The sequence below is a fragment of the Anolis carolinensis genome, unplaced genomic scaffold (assembly GCF_035594765.1).
Source record: "Anolis carolinensis isolate JA03-04 unplaced genomic scaffold, rAnoCar3.1.pri scaffold_9, whole genome shotgun sequence".
Lineage (NCBI taxonomy): Eukaryota > Metazoa > Chordata > Lepidosauria > Squamata > Dactyloidae > Anolis > Anolis carolinensis.
This window is the reverse complement of record NW_026943820.1, coordinates 12,770,186-12,789,254: the sequence shown is the minus strand read 5'-3', so window position 1 is coordinate 12,789,254 and position 19,069 is coordinate 12,770,186. Positions and strand designations below refer to the sequence as shown.

The following is a 19,069-nucleotide window of genomic DNA, read 5'->3' as shown; positions in this document are numbered from 1 at the left end:
AATAACCTTGGTTTTATGTTGCCAACTGTTAACTGCTGTCAATATATTTCCTCCCTAAAATGCCATGCTAAGTGTTTCATGTTCAGAGCCTCCCCTGCCAATTATCAGCTCAGATTTTACAAGAATTTATAAATATTTATAACCACCTTCGGCAGTTGATTTGCCGTTGGGGAGAAATATAATTTTATTTTTAAACAGCCACTCTTTTTTTGAGGGAAAACATCTATGCATGCACCCAATAGGAAAAGTTTGATTAAAGGTTTTAAAACCAACATTCGAATAAATTGAAAGGCCATAAGGAAATACAAAAGAGTTTGCATATAAAGGAAAAGAAAGATGGCAGACACTGAAATGGAAGCTACTCTTCTGAATGCTTAGAATTTGAACATTTGCCAGTTTGCCCAGATGTGTGCAGTTTAAAAATTCGGAGAAAGAAAAACATGTGCCAGCATGCATTAAATATGAATCTCAGAAGCATTAGTCACATATAATTATTTCTTTTGCTCTGATGCACCATTCTTTGTTTTTTAAAAGCTGTTTTGTTTTCTGTCCCTCATCCGAGTCTCTAACACAACAAGGAACATTCTATACTCTTCCTGTTTTCCTCCTTCTCTTCCTGCATTTTAAAATGGATCAACATCCCAGAGAAATCATCTTCAATTAAGCAGCTGTGTACAATTATTCCTTAATGTTAATGCTTTATCTACTTGGGAAAAAATCATTTGGTTTCTTAAAAGCTTCTAACCAGAACTAAAAGTAAGGTATGAATTAATAACCAATTTTAAACAAACCTTTGAAATCCCCCAGAATTAAGAAAATGTGTCTCATTTGGAAGAGTAAAAGTATCTTCCATGATTATAGCAATCACCAAGCCCGTTCATTGATTTTCGTATTAATACCCTGCCACATGCACACAACTCTTGAATTATACTCTATAGGACTACAGATACAGGCCAAGATTCCCTGTGCTATTGACATCGTGAAAATATATGCCCGCCTTGTTACATTAGATCCCAAAGCTTCACAACTGGTTGCAAAAGGAATCGAGGCTCAGCTGTTGTGTAATGGTCGGTTAGGTGTGTACAAAACATCTAAAAAAAGTGCAACCACTCGAACATCTTTTAAATACAGGCATGGGAGTCTTAGTAACTCAGAAATGACAGTCATGCGTATTCACTCATCTCGCACAAAATGATCAAAGAAGTTGTAATGCCCAACATCCTACTATCGTAGTGACATCATACTGAAGGTGGAAACATGTAATAACAGAACATTTTAGATTCTAGGAGCATCAAGTTGGTTTTGTTCAGGTTTCAAGAACATTAGTCCACAGGAAGGCAATATGTGGCAGAATTCTGAATGACTCCTAAACGTTTATAGCATTTAAGAACACAACTGTTACTAAAGAGGACTGACAAAGTGACGCATACACAACACTGGACAATTGTGGTTCTAGTTCCACTGTCTATACACAGCTATTACAGGCCGCCAAATGCTCCTCTGACATCGTGATGTTCCTTCTTCTTCCACTTGTATGTCAGATTGTAGTAATTTAACCTTCAGGACTTTCTTCTCTGGATCCATCACAAAAAAAATTACAGGATTGGGACCGCAACCACTTGAGTGGGATTGCCCAGATTCAACAGTCTCTAATGCAGTGGTTCTCAACCTGTGGGTCCCCAAATATTTTGGCCTTCAGCTCCCAGAAATCCTGGTAAACTGGCTGGGATTTCTGGGAGTTGTAGGTCAAAACACCTGGGAATCCACAGGTTAAGAACCACTGCTCTAAGGAGAAAGCAATCTCAGATCTAAAAGATCTATATGGGGCATTCTTTCGTTACAGACTAGTTTTTGTTATAAAACTTTGAATGGAAGCCTCAGAAATTTCATTCGTGCAGCAGAGGCTAATTTTGAGCAACATGTCATGTTCTCGGCCTGACAAAATCCTGACAAGTTACTGCAGAAGAATAACTATAGCTGACACCAACAATATGAAAGCAATCACAGTGGGATTTTGTTACTTTTCATGATGTATGTATAATTCTGGATATACTCAAGCAGTGACTTAACTTCTTCTATATACTCATTTTGGATATCAATAGTTACATTCAGTCGGATGACTGGCAATCTGGATGACGGTCAACTATGGATTCTAGACTTACTTACTGGCTTCTTCCAATTAACAACCTATGTGCAATGGATTGTCAATGTCAGAGATTGAAAAGTAAGTAAGTAAAACTTAATTTCTATCCCTCACTATCTCCCCATGGGGACTCAGGGCAGTTCACAACATAAAAGGCAAACATTCAAGGCTGTAAATACAACAGTAGACTAAAACGATTCAAAATAAACAAATCAGAGCATTCAAAAATAAAGCAGATCACATGAAAACAACAATAATAAATTACACAATGTTAATAAAACAAAGTTAAAAGATCAGTTCTTTTGGGCAGCAGATCCTAGCATCCTCCTGTCAATGACCATGCAGCCTGGGGGAAATCCAGGACTTGCAGTCCAATATATATATATATATATATATATATATATATAGGACTATGTGTCTAAGTATCTCTGCTAGCTCATCTTTGCTATTCTTCTCCACAGCATCCAACAACCTAGCAACAGTGAAAGCAGCGATAATAGATTTACTATACATTTCTATTTCTCCATCAAAGCCTCACTTAATCATCTAGGCAAGCCGGGAATTTTAATACTGATAGGAAAATCATGTTTTGATACCGTCAGCAACATTTCTTTTGCATTTAATAGAGCAATTCCGTAACCCGAGAGGTTCTTCAGTTTCAATTTTCTTTCTTCTAAAATGCTTCAGGTGAGCATTCATTCCAAATTCATTAAAAAGAAACAAATAAACAAATCCCCAATACTTAAAATGACTGGCTTGACCATAAAGAATCATGAATGAGTGGTTATACCCACACTTTCTGAATAGGGCAAGAAACACCACTGCTGAGCCATTTTTTAAAATGTAACATTTTATGCCAGCTGAAGGAATTGAGGTGTAGCATGGAAAATAAATATATACCAATGGTAAGTAGCAGGGCCGGCCCCACTAATGCGGCAGCTGACGCCGCCGCCTCGGGCGCAGGCCCGGGGGGGCGCCGTCAGGCTGGGCGGGAGGCGGGGCACCGCCCTGACGGTGCCCCGCCTCCCGCCCAGTGCGCCCTGGCCCGTCTGGCCTGCTAGAAAAGGCCAGACGGGCGAGCGGGAGTAGCGTGGGAGGCGGGGCCAGCTCTGACGCCGCTCCCCCCCCGCCCAGCGTGCCTTGGCCCTGCCTCCCACGCAGCGTGGGAGGCGGGGCCAAGGCACGCTGGGCGGGGGGGGGGGAGCGGCGTCAGAGCTGGCCCCGCCTCCCACGCTACTCCCGCTCGCCCGTCTGGCCTTTTCTAGCAGGCCAGACTCAGCGGAGGTTTCTCCAGGCCGCGATTGCGGCCTGGAGGAACCTCCGCTGAGTCTGGCCTGCTACACAAGGCCAAACGGGCGAGCGGGGGTAACGTGGGAGGCGGGGCCAGCTCTGACGCCGCCCCCCCCGCCCAGCGTGCCCTGGCCCCGCCTCCCACGTTGCGTGGGAGGCAGGGCCAAGGCACGCTGGGCGGGGGGGGGGAGCGGCGTCAGAGCTGGCCCCGCCTCCCACGTTACCCCCGCTCGCCCGTCTGGCCTTTTGTAGCAGGCCAGACTCAGCGGAGGTTCCTCCAGGCCGCAATCGCGGCCTGGAGAAACCTCCGCTGAGTCTGGCCTGCTACAAAAGGCCAGACGGGCGAGCGGGGGTAGCGTGGGAGGCGGGGCCAACTCTGGCCCCGCCCCCCCGCCCAGCGTGCCCTGGCCCCGCCTCCCACGCTGCGTGGCAGGCGGGGCCAGGGCACGGGGGGCGGGGCCAACTCTGGCCCCGCCCCCTCACTATTCGCCCTGGCCCCGCCTCCCACGCAGCGTGGGAGGCGGGGCCAGGGCACGCTGGGCGGGGCCAGGGCGCCGGTGGCGGGGGCGCTTTTCAGCACCCCCGCTTTACATCAAAAAATATCTCCGGCCGGCCCTGGTAAGTAGTCAAGGATTTGTAACAGATCCTCAGTCTTTTACTTTTCACTATGGAACATGCTTCCTACCTGAAGAGATGCATTTGAAAAGCGTGCACTATAGACACTTCAATCAATTTAAGGGGCAGATAAACTGAAATTAAAGAATATATGTTATACAGGCAGCACAGAGAGGATTACTCAACCTCCTTTTGCCACATTTGATGGAGAAGATATATTTCAGTCTATTGCAATCTAACAAATCTGGTTCCCCCCCCCCCCCCTTTTCCTTTGGATTTTAATGTAATACCTCATCCACCCAAGATTATAGGAGGTATAACCCAAAACAGAAGAGCTAGCACCTCTTTTCAGTCTGGATCCTACAATACTGATTAGATTTAAAGGGTATTTTGGCAAAATATGCAAGTTAAAAATGTAAAATATGTGCTTTCTGTTGGAAAGTTTTTTTTCCTCTAGAAACATCCCCAAAGTACTATATTTGGGACTGCTGAAAACCTTCTTTGGACTACAAGTAACTTGGACTACAAGTCCCAGAATGGTCATGCTGTCTGAGAGATTTGGTGAGTTATATTTTGGAAAAGCCACTTTTCCAAGCTTAGATTTTAACAAAGGCTACAGAGATTTGGAAAATAAACCCCTATCTGTCACAGAGTGCCGTTTTATGATGCTTGGATGAAAATAACATTACACAGTCCAGAAAGCATCACAACAACTAGGAGCTGGCTCATTATCCCTTCCTCCCCAATCTCTGTATAAGAAAAGCTTCCACATACATTACTCAAAATAATAATGACAACATTTAATTGTATTGATTTGAATTTGGACTACCCTTTACTTTGGACTTAGCTGAAAGTTGATCATAGATCAATTACGAGGCTTTCAGCAGCAACCTTTTAATAAGCTAGCCACTTTCCTTCCAATATGCAATAATGAAGTCAATGAGAAAGAATCAAGCTGACATCTAAGTGAAGTCCAGCAATTTGTGAGAAGACAGCTTCAGTGAATTAAAGCTGGCAGAACAAATCAACAACTAGCACAGGAAAATGCCAGATTTACTGATAAGCTGCTGCCTCTTGTAGTTTTGACAAGCTTCAAGTATTACGTTTAAAGAAAATGCTATTTACTTTGTAAGGAATGATCCCGAAGTTCATTTAATACTGTCTTTGTAACATAAAGGTCCCAGTTCAGAGAAACTGCAAAATGTGTTTAGAAGTCAGGATTAGTGAGGATAGCAAGAATTAAATCGTGGATTCAGAGGGAGAAAACAAAACGTACATGGAGAGGCCAATGTAACATTACACTGAATGAAATTTTATGGCATTATGTGATGGCTTGCAATGCCATGTTGTTAGTAAATTGCAAGTTTGCCTGGCCAAATGGTCAGCCAAATGGGCATGCACGTTGCAATAGGCATGAATGCCAGTTCACAACTCTGAAGTATGTAAAATGTGCATCATAGAATCCTAAGGGCTGGAAGAGACCACAAGGACCATCCAGTTCCACTTTGGCATGCAGGAAGACACAATCCAATCTTGATAGTAAGAGCAGCCCAGCAAGGGAACCAAATATCTGGAGAAGTGGTCCCCAACCTTTGGTTCTGGGATTTCAATTCCCAGAAGCCCTAGCCAACTTGGCCAATTTTTAAGAATTCTGAGAGGTAAAATCCAAAACATTTAGTGGACCGAAGGCTGAGAACCACTGACCTAGAGAGACGGTAAAGCTGGATTGCTATCTGCTGGGATGCTCTAGCTGGAGTTCCTGCCTTGAGCAGACCATAACAGCCCAATTCCATGATTCTCCTTCAATTTATTTATCAACTGGTTTATGGATTGGACACTATTTTAACATTTTGGAGTAACTGGCTCAATATTACCCCATACTCTTTTTTTAGCAGAAACAATATAGATGAGCAAATGGGATGCTTCCAGTGGTAGACTTCAGCTCCAAAGCTGTAGTGACTGAGCAGTGCCTTTTGAAACTCTTCTTTTATTATGGATTACATTTTACTTGGGCCGCAGTAATCTGCATTTATGCAGCTTTTAAAAGGGGGATTTTAAGGGATTTTCAAAGTATTAACAAGATTTTGGAGGATTCTTTTGGTCCTTTAGAGACTAAACAGCAGCACAGCAAGCTGTATGTGATGCTAGAGTGCTAGTATTGGAAACTCTGGTCACCAGAATGTGACAAAAGCTGTTTGGGGGAAAGAAAATGATTTTGTTTTGATGAGCTCTGAAGCCTCAAATTACTGGAAAAGATGAAAGAACAGTGTGGGGCAGTTGTGTCCTGTTACCTGAATCACATGTGTCTGATTTGAGTGGCGACTGGGAATATGCCCAGGCTCAGCATTTCCAGTTTGCTTCCAGGTGCAATCCTAATGCTGACCTTAATCTATCAAAACCTGTGCATTTCTGGATGTGGCTATTTTCAAAGGTTCATTCTCCTGCTGTGCATCTTAAAAGGAACTGAAGATCAGCCTGATAGCTCTGGCAGCATATTTGATAATGCTCCTACTTATGTAGCACACTTCAAGCATCTCATACACATTATCTCCATAATCCTCGCAACAGTGCTTTAAGACACACCAGTATTGTTATCTCCATGGTGCAGATGTGAGCTTGAAACTGATAAAAGAGGGTCACACAATGTGTTTATGGCTAAGATTTGAACTATTAAGTCGCAACTTTTATACAACAACATGCCAGCATTACATCTTCAAGATGTGAGGAAGCTATGGGTGTCGACTGGAAACAGTTTTGATTTGAAATTCTTGCTCTGGTGGTCAGTTGGCCTCTTGCAATATATCAAAATGAGTACAGTGTTCCCTCACTACTTCGCGGTTTGCTTTTTGCGGATTCGCTGTTTCGCAGTTTTTCAATAAACTCTAAAATGATATTATAAATCATAAAAATTACAATTTACAGCCTAAGGAAGGGAGGAAGGAGAAGCTGAAGGGAGAGAAAAAGAGCCCAAGTGGCAACGAGAGGAGAAGGAGGTGATTTATCAACAGACGATTGGTTGATAAAGACTTAAAATAGTGTATAACTACTAAAATAATGTATAAATATATAGCATCCCTACTTCACGGATTTTCACTTATTGCGGGTGGTCCTGGAACCTAACCCCCGCAATAAGTGAGAGAACACTGTAGTCTCTTACACTGAAGATATGACTAAGTTTCAACCATATCCCCAGTTTTCTATATAGCTCTGTGAGGACTGTTGTAGGGGACTAATGTAAGACATGAAATCCACAAAGCTAACTTCTGAAACAGACTGGAAGGTATAGCAGAACAGTATCCATATTTCTAATGCAGACCATGCTGTGCTAGATTGATCAATGGTCAGAATAAATCCAGTACACAACAATACCTTTCCATTTGAGAAAAATAACAATGTGCTTGTGGATGCATAGGTCCAGATTATGCACAACATATTCTGTAAATACATAAGCACATCTAGAGACAACAAGAACAAATGCAGTATCATCAACCAGAAAAAAAAAATGTTTCTCTCTACTAGTATTACACTGGATTTAGGCCTGAATATTATCCCATGTTTTGTGTTTTAAAACCAGAAACTTGTGATACATCAATAGATTTTAAATACAAAATACTCCTTTACATTAAATCTTATCATAGCAAAGCCACTACTTGGCTGTGATGTTTGCCTGAAAACATACTCTTGCAAATAGTGGTACCAGGACAATAAGTCAACTAGCTTAGCACTCACTGCAAGACTTGAAGACTCTGTCATTTCATCTCTCTCATTCAGGAAGTAGCACATTGCCTTTCTTCCACATAACCCTATTTTACTATTTTTCATCTCTCAATGGTATGTTTTATACTGTGTTTGCACTTAAATCTAGATTGTGTATACACTTAATAAATTTTAATATCACACATGAACTGAGCTTTAAGCAATATTTATATTTAAAAACAGATTTCATTTCATTTTATGTTATTTAGATCTTTTGAAGGTAACACTCAGTAACTGGGTTGAGTATGCCTACTGTGATGAAACAGCCCACAATAAATAAAACATGCATCTGGTAAATATTTTGAACACAATTATATAAAGCTTAAATTTGTAATATATGCTCTTGATACTGACCAGCAGTTCCAGGCTACAATATTATTGCAACATAATAAGCCAGATGTTTGTAAACAGGGAAGGGGGTCCAAATGGGACGAAGCACCATAGGTACGGACAATGACAGTTTTTCGACAGGGGAGGGCTAGCAAATGAGCAGAAATGTGCGCGACAGCTACCAGAAAATGCATCTACAGCATATCCATCAAAATGAAATGGGTCAACAATTGCTGGAGGGAAGAAGAGCCGCCTCAGGCAAAAATGGAGCTGACAATTCATGCTGCAGTCGCCACTAGGAACCAACCTCCCCCATGAGGGAAAAAAGGACTGCATCTATTCACCAGCCGTGATGTAAAAATAAAAGAAGGAGACAATGTTGGAAATGCAGAACCCACATCCTTTCTTTCTACTGGATCTCCAGGAGGGATAGTTTCACCATCCTTGAGAGGTCAGGAGAAATACTGCACCAAAAGGCATATTTTCAGTGGCATCATTTATTGTATTGTCTTCCTATACAGGTGCTCCCTATTTATTCAACTAGCTATGGATCTAAATACTATTATAAACTGTTGAAATGTGGAACCCAGTAATAAATAGAAATAATACAAATACAAATATATTACAAACACAAATTTATGAGAGGCACTGTGTACTATTTCTAAGAGATCCACCACAAATGGCTTTTACATTGTACACAAACTGAGTGAAAAGCTGAGAGTGGATTTAGAGAAAAAATGCAGTGTGTGGTCACAAAGGAATCAGACAGAAATGATGAAATTGCAGACCACATATCAAAGATATTCATTTTTGGTATAACTGGAAATGGTTGAAAGAGTGGGTTGTTGAAAAGCGGGGGGCATGCCTGTATCAGCCAGTTCAAGGTCTAAGATTTTTGGAAAGGCTCTTCTTGTTTGGTTGGTATAATGGAGAAGAACTGGGACCAGCAGTTTCATTCACATGTATTTGCCAAATATGTCCCCTTCATACATTTTCTAGGTCCTCCAGCACAAAGGTACGGTATATTTTCACCGGACATTGTTCATTTAATTTTTGTTAAGTCCAGAAATGTATCCCCCACTGAATGTCTTTCAGTTGGTTTTATTGTACCTTGCTCTGCAATTGCATTACATAGATAGAGTATGAAAAAAATAAATAAAAAATAAACAGAAATCAAAATAATAAAGGACTGGGTATTGATGTCTGTCTCAATAAAAAAGTTGTACCTGTGGATGTTATATAAAGGAGATAAGCATGTTCCAAGCTTGTGGGCTCTAATCTTATCAGGCAGTTAGATTTATTTGCTACTAGCTTGGGGACCCGGCGATGCCCGGGTCATTTGAGAATGGTATTATTTGTCTTTTAATGCTATGTATTCTATTTGGAGTGGGTGAACTACAATTCCCAGAATCGTGTGGTGCAGTACTCTGTGGATGGGGGTGAACTACTGCAATTTCCAGATTCCCGGGGCAATTGTCCCGAAATACTCATCAGTATTCACAGCAGGCAATATTCAGTCTGTGTGCCAGGTTCAGTCTGTGTGCCAAGTCTAGATTTGTCATTGGCTGGGTTCAGTGGTCTTTGGATGGAGGTGAACTACAACTCCCAAAATCAAGGCCCCTTCCCACAAATACCCAAACTTGTCCAATATGTTGTATTGGTTATGGGGGCTCTGTGTGCCAAGTGTGATGTTCATTCATTGCAGGTGAACTATAAATCCTAGTACCTACTACTCCTGAACTTCCAGTCCAGTTCCCCTCCAAACCCACCAGTAGTCAAATCTGGGCATATCGGGTCTGCATGGTAAGTTTGGCCAAGAGCCATCATCATTTGGGTTCATAGCGTTCTGGGTGTAGGTGAACTACAACTCCTCTATATTTCCCAGTAGGAGTGACAGTGCTCTGACTTGATGCAGGGTGAACTACAACTTCCACCATGTGGAGTCAATCCCTAAACTCCTCCAGTAAGTTTAGTTGCAGCTCAGTTCTGCTGTGTTTGTTATGCAGAGAGATTGGAAAGGAAAGGGCAGTGGGCGGGGCCATGCAAATTCAACAGCAATGGAGAACCCTGGGATGCCTGCCTGTGATGGAAGAAAAAGCAAAATCTAGGATGAAATTGTCCCAAATGAAAGCCTTCCTTGGGTGGTGGGCCGTAGTGTTTGGGAAGAACATTGGCAGGGGTTGGGCTACATGTTCATGGCGCTCGCTGTAACCGCAATGTTAGTGGAAAAGAGTGACTTGCTAGATTCTTAACCCTGGGAAGTATAGCCTGTTTGTGGAGGCTGGAGGCTGTCTGTGTGCGCAGACATCTGTGCCACATACACACATACAGGTTTTTGCTTTTATTATGAATTTAGATTTAGATTAGATTAGATTTAGATTTAGATGATGTTAGGTTGAGGTTGCTGTTCTGTGCAGAACATAATGCTGAAAGAAAGGTCTGGGCTGCCAAAGGTCTGGCAAGTGTGTGCTAAGATGGTGAGAAGAATGCAAAAAGTCTAGGCAATAAAGCATCAATATGACATAGATTTTCAAATCTCACATTTGTGCAACTGAATGTGCAAAACTTTTTTGCAGGCAGGCAAAATATATTTATGGACAGGATCCAAAGAGCTACTTCACCAATTCCTAAGGGCTTGGGAATGCTGAATCCACTTTTGGGTGCTTCCCTTCTGGCCTTTTCAGCAGGGAAGTCTTGTCATATGGCACTGCAGTGTCTTCTGTTTTAACAGTGGAGAAGGACACCGAGACAGGTCACGGAATAAGAAATAGAAAAGGGGCTTATTATATATGCAATCTCTTATCTATCTCTAGAGGAGCTCCTTATGGCGCAGTGGGTTAAACCACTGAGCTGCTGAATTTGCTGACTGAAAGATCAGTGGTTTGAATCCGGGGAGTGGAGTGAGCTCCCACTGTCAGCTCCAGCTTTTGTCAACCTAGCAGTTCGAAAACATGTAAATGTGAGTAGATCAATAGGTATCACTCTGGCGGGAAGGTAACAACGCTTTATGCAGTCATGCCTATGACCACATGACCTTGGAGGTGTCTACGGACAATGCCTGCTCTTCGGCTTAGAAATGGAGATGAGCACCAACCCCCAGAGTCGGACATGACTTAATGTTAGGGGAAAACCTTTACCTTTACTTTACTATCTATTTCCATATATAGAAACAGAAAAAGAATGAATATGAGAAAAGAGAGCGAGAGCAAGTTTATTTTAAGATAGTAATATATTAGTTGATACTCTAGGTATCATAACATAGGGAAAATTAGTGCACACCTCTCTTCCACATTCTCTTTGCACAGCTTCTTTTCCTGGAATCTCACTTGTAACATCCCATTAAGTGGCAACAAAGAGAAACAAGGTTGCTTCATTCCTATAAAGAGACGTATTCTAATGCCTTTCATAACCTTTTCATAAAAGAAGGGAATATGATCTTATGTGGCTTGTGATACTTCAAGGAAATAATAATGACATGCACATTGTGTCAAGAAGAACAAAAGTGTGAAAGTAATTATGGGCAATACTATACCTTCCTGATGTATTCCTTAGTATGGCAAGTGCATCGGGATAGCCATCCATGTTGTAATCCCCAATGTGAAGTGTGATTGGAACTGAAAATTCGGCTGAAGATGGATCACTGTTATATGGGACAAAGCCCCACACAGTTCCTTTATTTGTGAAGTTTTGCAACACAGGAAACCACTGCAAAAGAGAAAGAAAGCATATTTGTCAGGATGTATTGGCTCTAAATGTCTTATGTCTTAACCCATCAACACTGTTTGTGCTCCTGCTGTGATGTGTTTTAACTGAAAGAGGTAAATGCGGCTTGAACGTCTGTAGCCATGATTCTGCAAGGGAGGGTTGTTAGCAGGTACAAATGAGAGAGGAGCCTCCTCTCTCACTTGTTCCTTCGGAAAACCTTTCTTTGTAGAACTTGGATTGCAGATGTTGGCTTCTTTCAGACAATCTTACAGTTCTGAAGTTCAAAAGGGTATGTGCTTCAGAGAGAAGACAGGATGGCCAAGTGACCGGACTTAAAGCAAACTGGGCAAAGTAGGCCATGGGTTGTTAATAGTGAATAGAGGGAACAATGAGCCAAAGCAGAGAGGACCATACTCTTTGAACTAACCCACCAGGTCTTTAACTGCAGACAGCACTGCTTTTCTATGTAGCAAAAGAGAGGCAGGCTTGAATAAAAATGTAAGTCTGGATGAGCCCAAAGGTCTGTCTAGTCTAGTGCAACACCTTTTTTCTAAATACAATAAACAAATGTAGAAAACATCTTCATTTCAACACAAAGTAGTAATTATAATTATCAACAATAAATCTCTCTTTTTTGCTATTTTAATTGTCAGAGCGGATCATTTTTATCATTTGCAAAGGTGCGTGTATGTTTGACTTTCAAAGGTTGGATTTCTTCTATGTCTTAATGCAAACAAGGAAATAAACAACTTACATTATCTAGGAGTATAATTTCTGAACAGCAATGAGGCGTTCAACAATCAAATGAGTTTCTCCTAGACTACGATGGGGGAATGAGGAATGGAGAGACATGAACAGCACTGTCTTCTATTTACTCACAAATTCTGATTATACTAAAAAAAAAAATCTGTTCCTGGTTTGAAAGTGTTATTTCCTATTTAATTGTGCAGTCTTTACTTTGAAAATAATTGTTCTACTCCAGAAGTTTTGTTTTTGTGACTGCCACAAACTTTGTTGGTTGAAACTCAGAAATTACATTTATAACCCAGGAACAAAAATTGTGTTATATAGTGTTCTTTGCAGTGCATTGGGGGCTCTATCCATCTATTCAAGTGGCTATATTGTCTAAGGGGGAAGTAACAGTTTGACCTCCTGAGCCCTGAAATGCTCTTCTAACTTTCTTGTAATTACTATTGTTATGTTCTACCAGCCATGTCCTGTTTCCACCCACGATAACAGGCAGAAATATATTTTTGCCTCAGAATATGAAAAGACAAAAGGACAATTGAACCCAAAAAGGAAGACACGTTCCATAACCTTTTTGAGATTTGTAGGGTCCTTGAGGTTGGTCAAAAGACCTCTAGGACTCTCAATCTCTCTCCCTGGATTCTGAAGAGAACCTTCTCAAACATTTCAGGCAATTCTCCATGGAAGATCACTCTAGTTTTCTTACACATCCTGTTCCACAGCTGAATTGCTCATAAGATTAGAATTTCATTATTAAAGCTTTCTTTCTGAAATGTAAAACCATTGCCTCTTTCCCCATCTACAGAACGTAGAATGCATCAAGTAGTGGTTAGGAGATACATCAACATTGATTTCCTTCTATCTGGCAAAGGAGTATTAAAAGGTGAAGGCACACCTATGAACACAAGAACGCTGCAACTGGCTACAGATCTCTGGTGTTTCCAAATATTTGGAGAGGTGGAGATACTTTTTGATACATTTATTGCTGCAAGTACAACTATCATGTAGTCTGAACTGACCCTAAATGTTGACCTTTTGGGTTAGATTTGTAGCTCTGCCATTGGTGAATCTTTAATCTACAAAATATATTCAGATGTAATCTGTGCAAACATACTTGATCTGATCCTGGTTTAGTTAGGTAGATGACACTCTTTTGACAGGCTGCATCAGCGCACGCTGGCAGCAAATGCTCAGTCTGTCCATCACCATCTGGCAAAACAAGAGGAAGATAAAAATACTTCAGAACAGGAGAATGAAAAGAGCCCTTTTTATCATCAGGAAAAAAGCATGTACAAAGAAAAGGCAATATTTTTTGATAAAATATAAACAAAGGAAGTGTCAAGGTAATTAAAGAGATAAACCGTAATCCTTAACCTTGTCAGCCTGTTATCTAGCCTTTCTCTTCATCTCAAAAGCACAAAGACTTTCCCCTTCAAATCCTGAAGCTCATTTTTATTTCCGACATGTAACTGATTAACAATCCAAATTGAGTCTGACTACTTCATTTTATGTTCACTGGAGTATGGGATTGTGAAGTAAAGAGTATTAAATCTGCTTCTGACCAAATGCTCATGTACCGGACCTGTGTGATGTAGTAGCACAATCGGCGCATTAAGACTGGAGGAAGAGAGTCCAAATCCCTATGAAAATCCCTATGTATTGTCTGGGTGATTATGGGATAGTAATCAGCCTAACCTACCTCACAGGGAAGTTGTGAGAATGGAGATTGAGAGGTTGGCCCGGTGCCTGCCACTTTGTGATCCATGGAGGAAGGGTGGATTATGAAGAATGCTAGAACAATACTAATGATAACCAAATAGCATACCGATGGTGCCAGTGTGTTATTAATCCAAGAGAAAACACAGCTTTGGGGCCTTTCTTCAGCAACTAATCTTTGCAAATAGTGTCAGTAGATAATACATTTAGCACAGCAAACTATTATCCTATACCAATCCACATGCCTGGTTGTAGTCACTGAACCGAGGACTAATTCTGTTCTGATTAAGTTACATCCATTTCATCAGTGGGATTTACCCACATGCTGACATCCCATTAACCAACTGATGAAATGGGTCTATGTTGTTGTTGTTGTTGTTGTTGTTGTGTGCCTGCCTACAAACTGTCTCTGAGTTATGGCAACCTTAAGTTGACCTTGTCGTGGAGTTTTCTTGGCAAGATTTACTCCGAAAGGGTTTCCCACTACTTTCTTCTGAGGCTGAGAGAATATAGTTTGCTCAAGTTTATTTCCATGGCTAGGCAAAGATTCAAACCATCTTTTCCCAGTGTCCTAGTGCAGCATGCAAATCACTGTACTGTCTCTAATTGGGATGAACTAACTTGTTACTAGCCATATTATTTAATGAGTTAGAAAACAAAGGATGTAGTTACATTTTGAACCTGGTGGGTTACCTACCTCAGGTAGCTCCCAAATATTTCATATTTCTTTGGTCCAGAAAGCACATTATGAACCCATGTAGTTAAAATGTGGTAGAAAGGCATTCCAATTTTTTGAGACTGACTGCAAACTACACCTTCTTTTTGAAAAATTGCTGTTTCACCATTTTGCCTGGAATTGGATTTCAAGCAAATTCTAAAGACCATAATTGCGATGTCAGACATTTGTGTCATTCGAAACGTAAGCAAAATTATCATTCCAGGCTAAGTCAGGTAAATTTCTTTGCAGGATGGAAACAGACATATCAATGTAATACATGTATTATCCTATTTATCATACTTTAATCCTGCACTTGAAATGTATTAATAAATCTGAATGCTTAGTTACAAGCCTCTTGTAGAGTTCTGATGTGTCTTACTGCCTGTGTTCAGAAGAACAGGGTCTTGGGTTCCAGCTAAGGGATTGGAGTACGCAACCACCCTCAACAGCGTTTCACCATTGGGAGTACAAAATACCAGCAGTGTGTTTGTGTATTTCTTAAATCCCACTATCAGGAAGGAGGGATAAGGAAAGGAAAATGCTATAAGACATCTCTCTGCTGTGATAAGTCCTCAACTTAAACCAAAATTATGAAGAACGTACAACTATTCCAAAGTCTACTTTTCATTGCTATGTGAATAATGTGATTCCACTCTGAGAACAACGAGAATTATTAATTTACAGACGAGCCTTTTACACAGCAATAAATGCCAAAAATGACATGCCTGCCTCATTACTTTGAAATGAGAAGTAAAATTATGTTTTGAGCTGACATGATTTATATCAATAATCTATAATCTACTTTGCTCAAATGTCATTGGTTTATCTTCTGGCGGACTACTTCCAGGTCAGAAAGAAGCCTTCCTTGTAGGCACTCTCTTGCTTCCTGTTCTGTTGTGCCACCCACTGAGATAACTTTAATGCTCCTCTTTGGACTAATTTTCCACTTAAATAAAACCCTCCCAAGCCTTTGTCCTTTTTAATTAGATGTAAATACCTCAGCAGGAGGTGACAGGGATGGAAAAGGGATTACATTAAGGCATCGACTCCACTTCAGTCAACTTTCAGGAGATAAAAAAAAAGAAAATGCCTGGGTAGCCCTGCCAAGTTTATTGAGGAACATATTGTAGGAGGTGCTATAGAAATTTAAATATCTCACTAGCTGAAAGCTGAGATAGCTATATATAATTAATAAAGAAGAAGTCGAGGCAAAATCTCAGATCTATACATCCATAGTAGGTCCATGCATGCATGGAAGGCTTGCAGAGTCTATTCTGCCCACTTCTGAATGCAATTCACTTACATGGTATAAACACCAAGATGTGGGAAGATTTGGCCCTTGAGCGTTGCAACTGGAGGTCAGCTGTGCTGTGGATTTCAAAGAGGCACAACTACAGGGGAAAAGGAAGGAATGTGCCAAGAGGAAGACACATCAAGCAAATCCTTGTCGTGACCACCTTCCATCTGAAAATCTACATCCTCATTATGAAAGACCATGTGGATCCAAAATAGGCCTTCACAGTCATTAACAGGTCCATCACTAAGACTCTACCCCTTAGGAATGGATCCAGAAGACAATCGTACTTGGCCACAAGTGATCGCCTATGATGCTGGATGATTGCTGCTTGTTGTTAACTGAAATCAAGTCAGTTTCAACATATAGTGAATGAGAGCTGCCCTGTTTTTTACAGCTCTGTTTTGGATTTGCAAACTCAGAGCCATAGCTTCCTGGTCTGCGTCTATCCATCTATACATTTAGATTATACTGATGTACAACTCTGGAACAAGGAAATTAAGGTCTACAAGATTTCACCTCCTAAAAAGGTGTCTCCCAAATTTTTGTCTTCCAGATGTTTTGGATTTCACCTTCCAGAATTCCTGACTGTTGGCCAAGCTGGTTGAGGTTTCTGGGAGCAGAAGTCGAAAACAGCCTGGATATCACTGGCTTAAAACTTTTTGCTACTGTTTAAATATAAAGAGAGAACATCATTTCCAGATCTGCGATCAAGCTGTGAGAGACATAATATGTATACCCCATTCTCTTACATATTCTTTCATGCCTACGAAGGCAACCAGAGTTTTCTCTTCCCATTTTTAAGCAAAATGCAAGTGCATTTATGCTGGTTAGTAAACTAGCACACTTGAAATCACTCAGTTTGATCCTACTTTCTTCTTAACAACTACTGAAGTACTGAAGCATGACTATATCTGGATGTAAACTATTATTCCTTCCAGCTGACAAAGTTAAGGGGAATATCTGAATGATGGCTTTCATTTGTTGTCTTTTCTTTCTTCACTACAAGTAGCGAAAACCCCCTGCAGCATTGTTATATAGCAAACTGGATTGTGGCAACTGAGCATTAATGAAATGACTTTCAATACTTATACCTATTTACAGGTGTTATTGACTTGAGCAGCTTTAGCCCATTGCCTATTCATGTTTTGTTATTTCTCTTTCAATATCACTGTTATTGGGAAAAGAATACTGAACTGTAGAGAACAGATGGATAACAGATATTAAAATGGTGTATTAGAAAGATCTTGCTTTGATAGATAGTTCCCCTATTTTCCTTTCATGTTTTGTCCATTCATGTAGAATATTAAATTGGCCAGAATGAAACGATGTGAAAATCCTTTAATACAGAGGCAACTGCACATATTTACTTATCTCAAACTGCACAAAGAAAAGTAAGAAACTTTTATGAAACTAAAGCTTATATATATTCAATACCATTGTTCTGAAGTGCATTTAACACAATTCCAGGAGAGGAATGCTTCCAAAATTGCATCTGTCTCTAGAAATTACTGCCAATTTTATTAAGCAATTTTAATCAGTTCTAGCCACTTTACAGCTAAAGTAGTCCAGATATTCTAGGCATCACAGTTTTAAAACAGATATCACAGAGAACACGATTAACTGAAAATGACTGGTAGATGAAGATGTTTAATTTGCCATTATGAAATGTTCACTGTGATGCTAAAGTGGCTGAAATAATATTTTCTTGGTTTTTAAAAAAATCTGTACTACTGCTTTAAATGCACTTAAATGGAAATTAAACTGATTAAGAGAATTGTGTGGTAGCGGAACAATATGGAAGCTCAAGGTTTTCTTTCATTTGGAGACAAGCTCAGAAGTACACTACTAAAATAGTGATTTTCATAGAGGAAAGAAGAACTGATGTATCATTAGCCGCCCTGAGTCTCTTTGGGGAGATGGAGGCAGGATAGAAAAATAAAGTAGTAGTAGTAGTAGTAGTAGTAGTAGTAGTTGTTGTTATTATTATAAGTATGACACAGCAAACAAGATAGATATGCTGGATTTTGTTTCGCAAAATCACAAGTCGAACACTTCCCAAGTGTCTAGGACTGTGTGATGTATTTTTGGATGATGCACGCAGATCCCAGTAGGGTGGCCTTTTGCAGCTGGCAGATCGTAATTTTGTCAATGTCTATTGTTTCCAAATGCCAGCTGAGATCTTTTGGCACGACAAAATATTATTATTGTTGTTGTTGTTGTTGTTGTTGTTGTTGTTATTATTATTATTATTATTATTATTATTATTACCCAGCTCTCTCTATCCCACAGAAAAGAAGAGGAAAATGGGATACTATCTCCATGAGGAGGACTTGGCTGGGACTTTGAATATGGGCACTGATCTTTGAAGGTGAAGCTTTTGTGGCACAAGCTGCTTGTGACTAATATCTTCTGACAGCATTGAACTGACTGTGATATAAAATGTAGAAATGGACAGATTTCTGCTTCCTGAGCAGAGCTCTATTCTTGACCGCTATGTCAACGTGCCCAAAGAGGATCCTCATTGTGTCCCACATAATGCAGCATTTTCTGCCAAACTAACAAAATGAATTTTGACAGGGAGGAATGTACAGTATATACTTAGGCAATCAAAATGAAATACACAGATATGGGGCGGGTGAGACCTGGCTTGAAAACTGTCCATGTGAAAGGGATCTAGGAGTCTTGGTAGACCATGAATCAAGAGTGTGATGCAGCAGCTGAAAAAGCTAATGCGAACCTAGGCTGTATCAAT

At 40.5% G+C, this 19,069-nt stretch overlaps 1 protein-coding gene across 1 annotated transcript in view; it reads right to left on the bottom strand.

The window, feature by feature from the left end:
- itfg1 (integrin alpha FG-GAP repeat containing 1) overlaps window positions 1-19,069 on the bottom strand; it is a 157,564-nt gene that overhangs the window by 89,212 nt on the left and 49,283 nt on the right. Inside the window, exons 9-10 of the mRNA XM_003222926.4 lie at window positions 13,701-13,795; window positions 11,667-11,839 (exon numbers count right to left, since the gene is read on the bottom strand). Of these exons, the coding sequence (XP_003222974.2) occupies window positions 11,667-11,839; window positions 13,701-13,795 (268 nt within the window). The remainder of the gene's footprint in view (window positions 1-11,666; window positions 11,840-13,700; window positions 13,796-19,069) is intronic.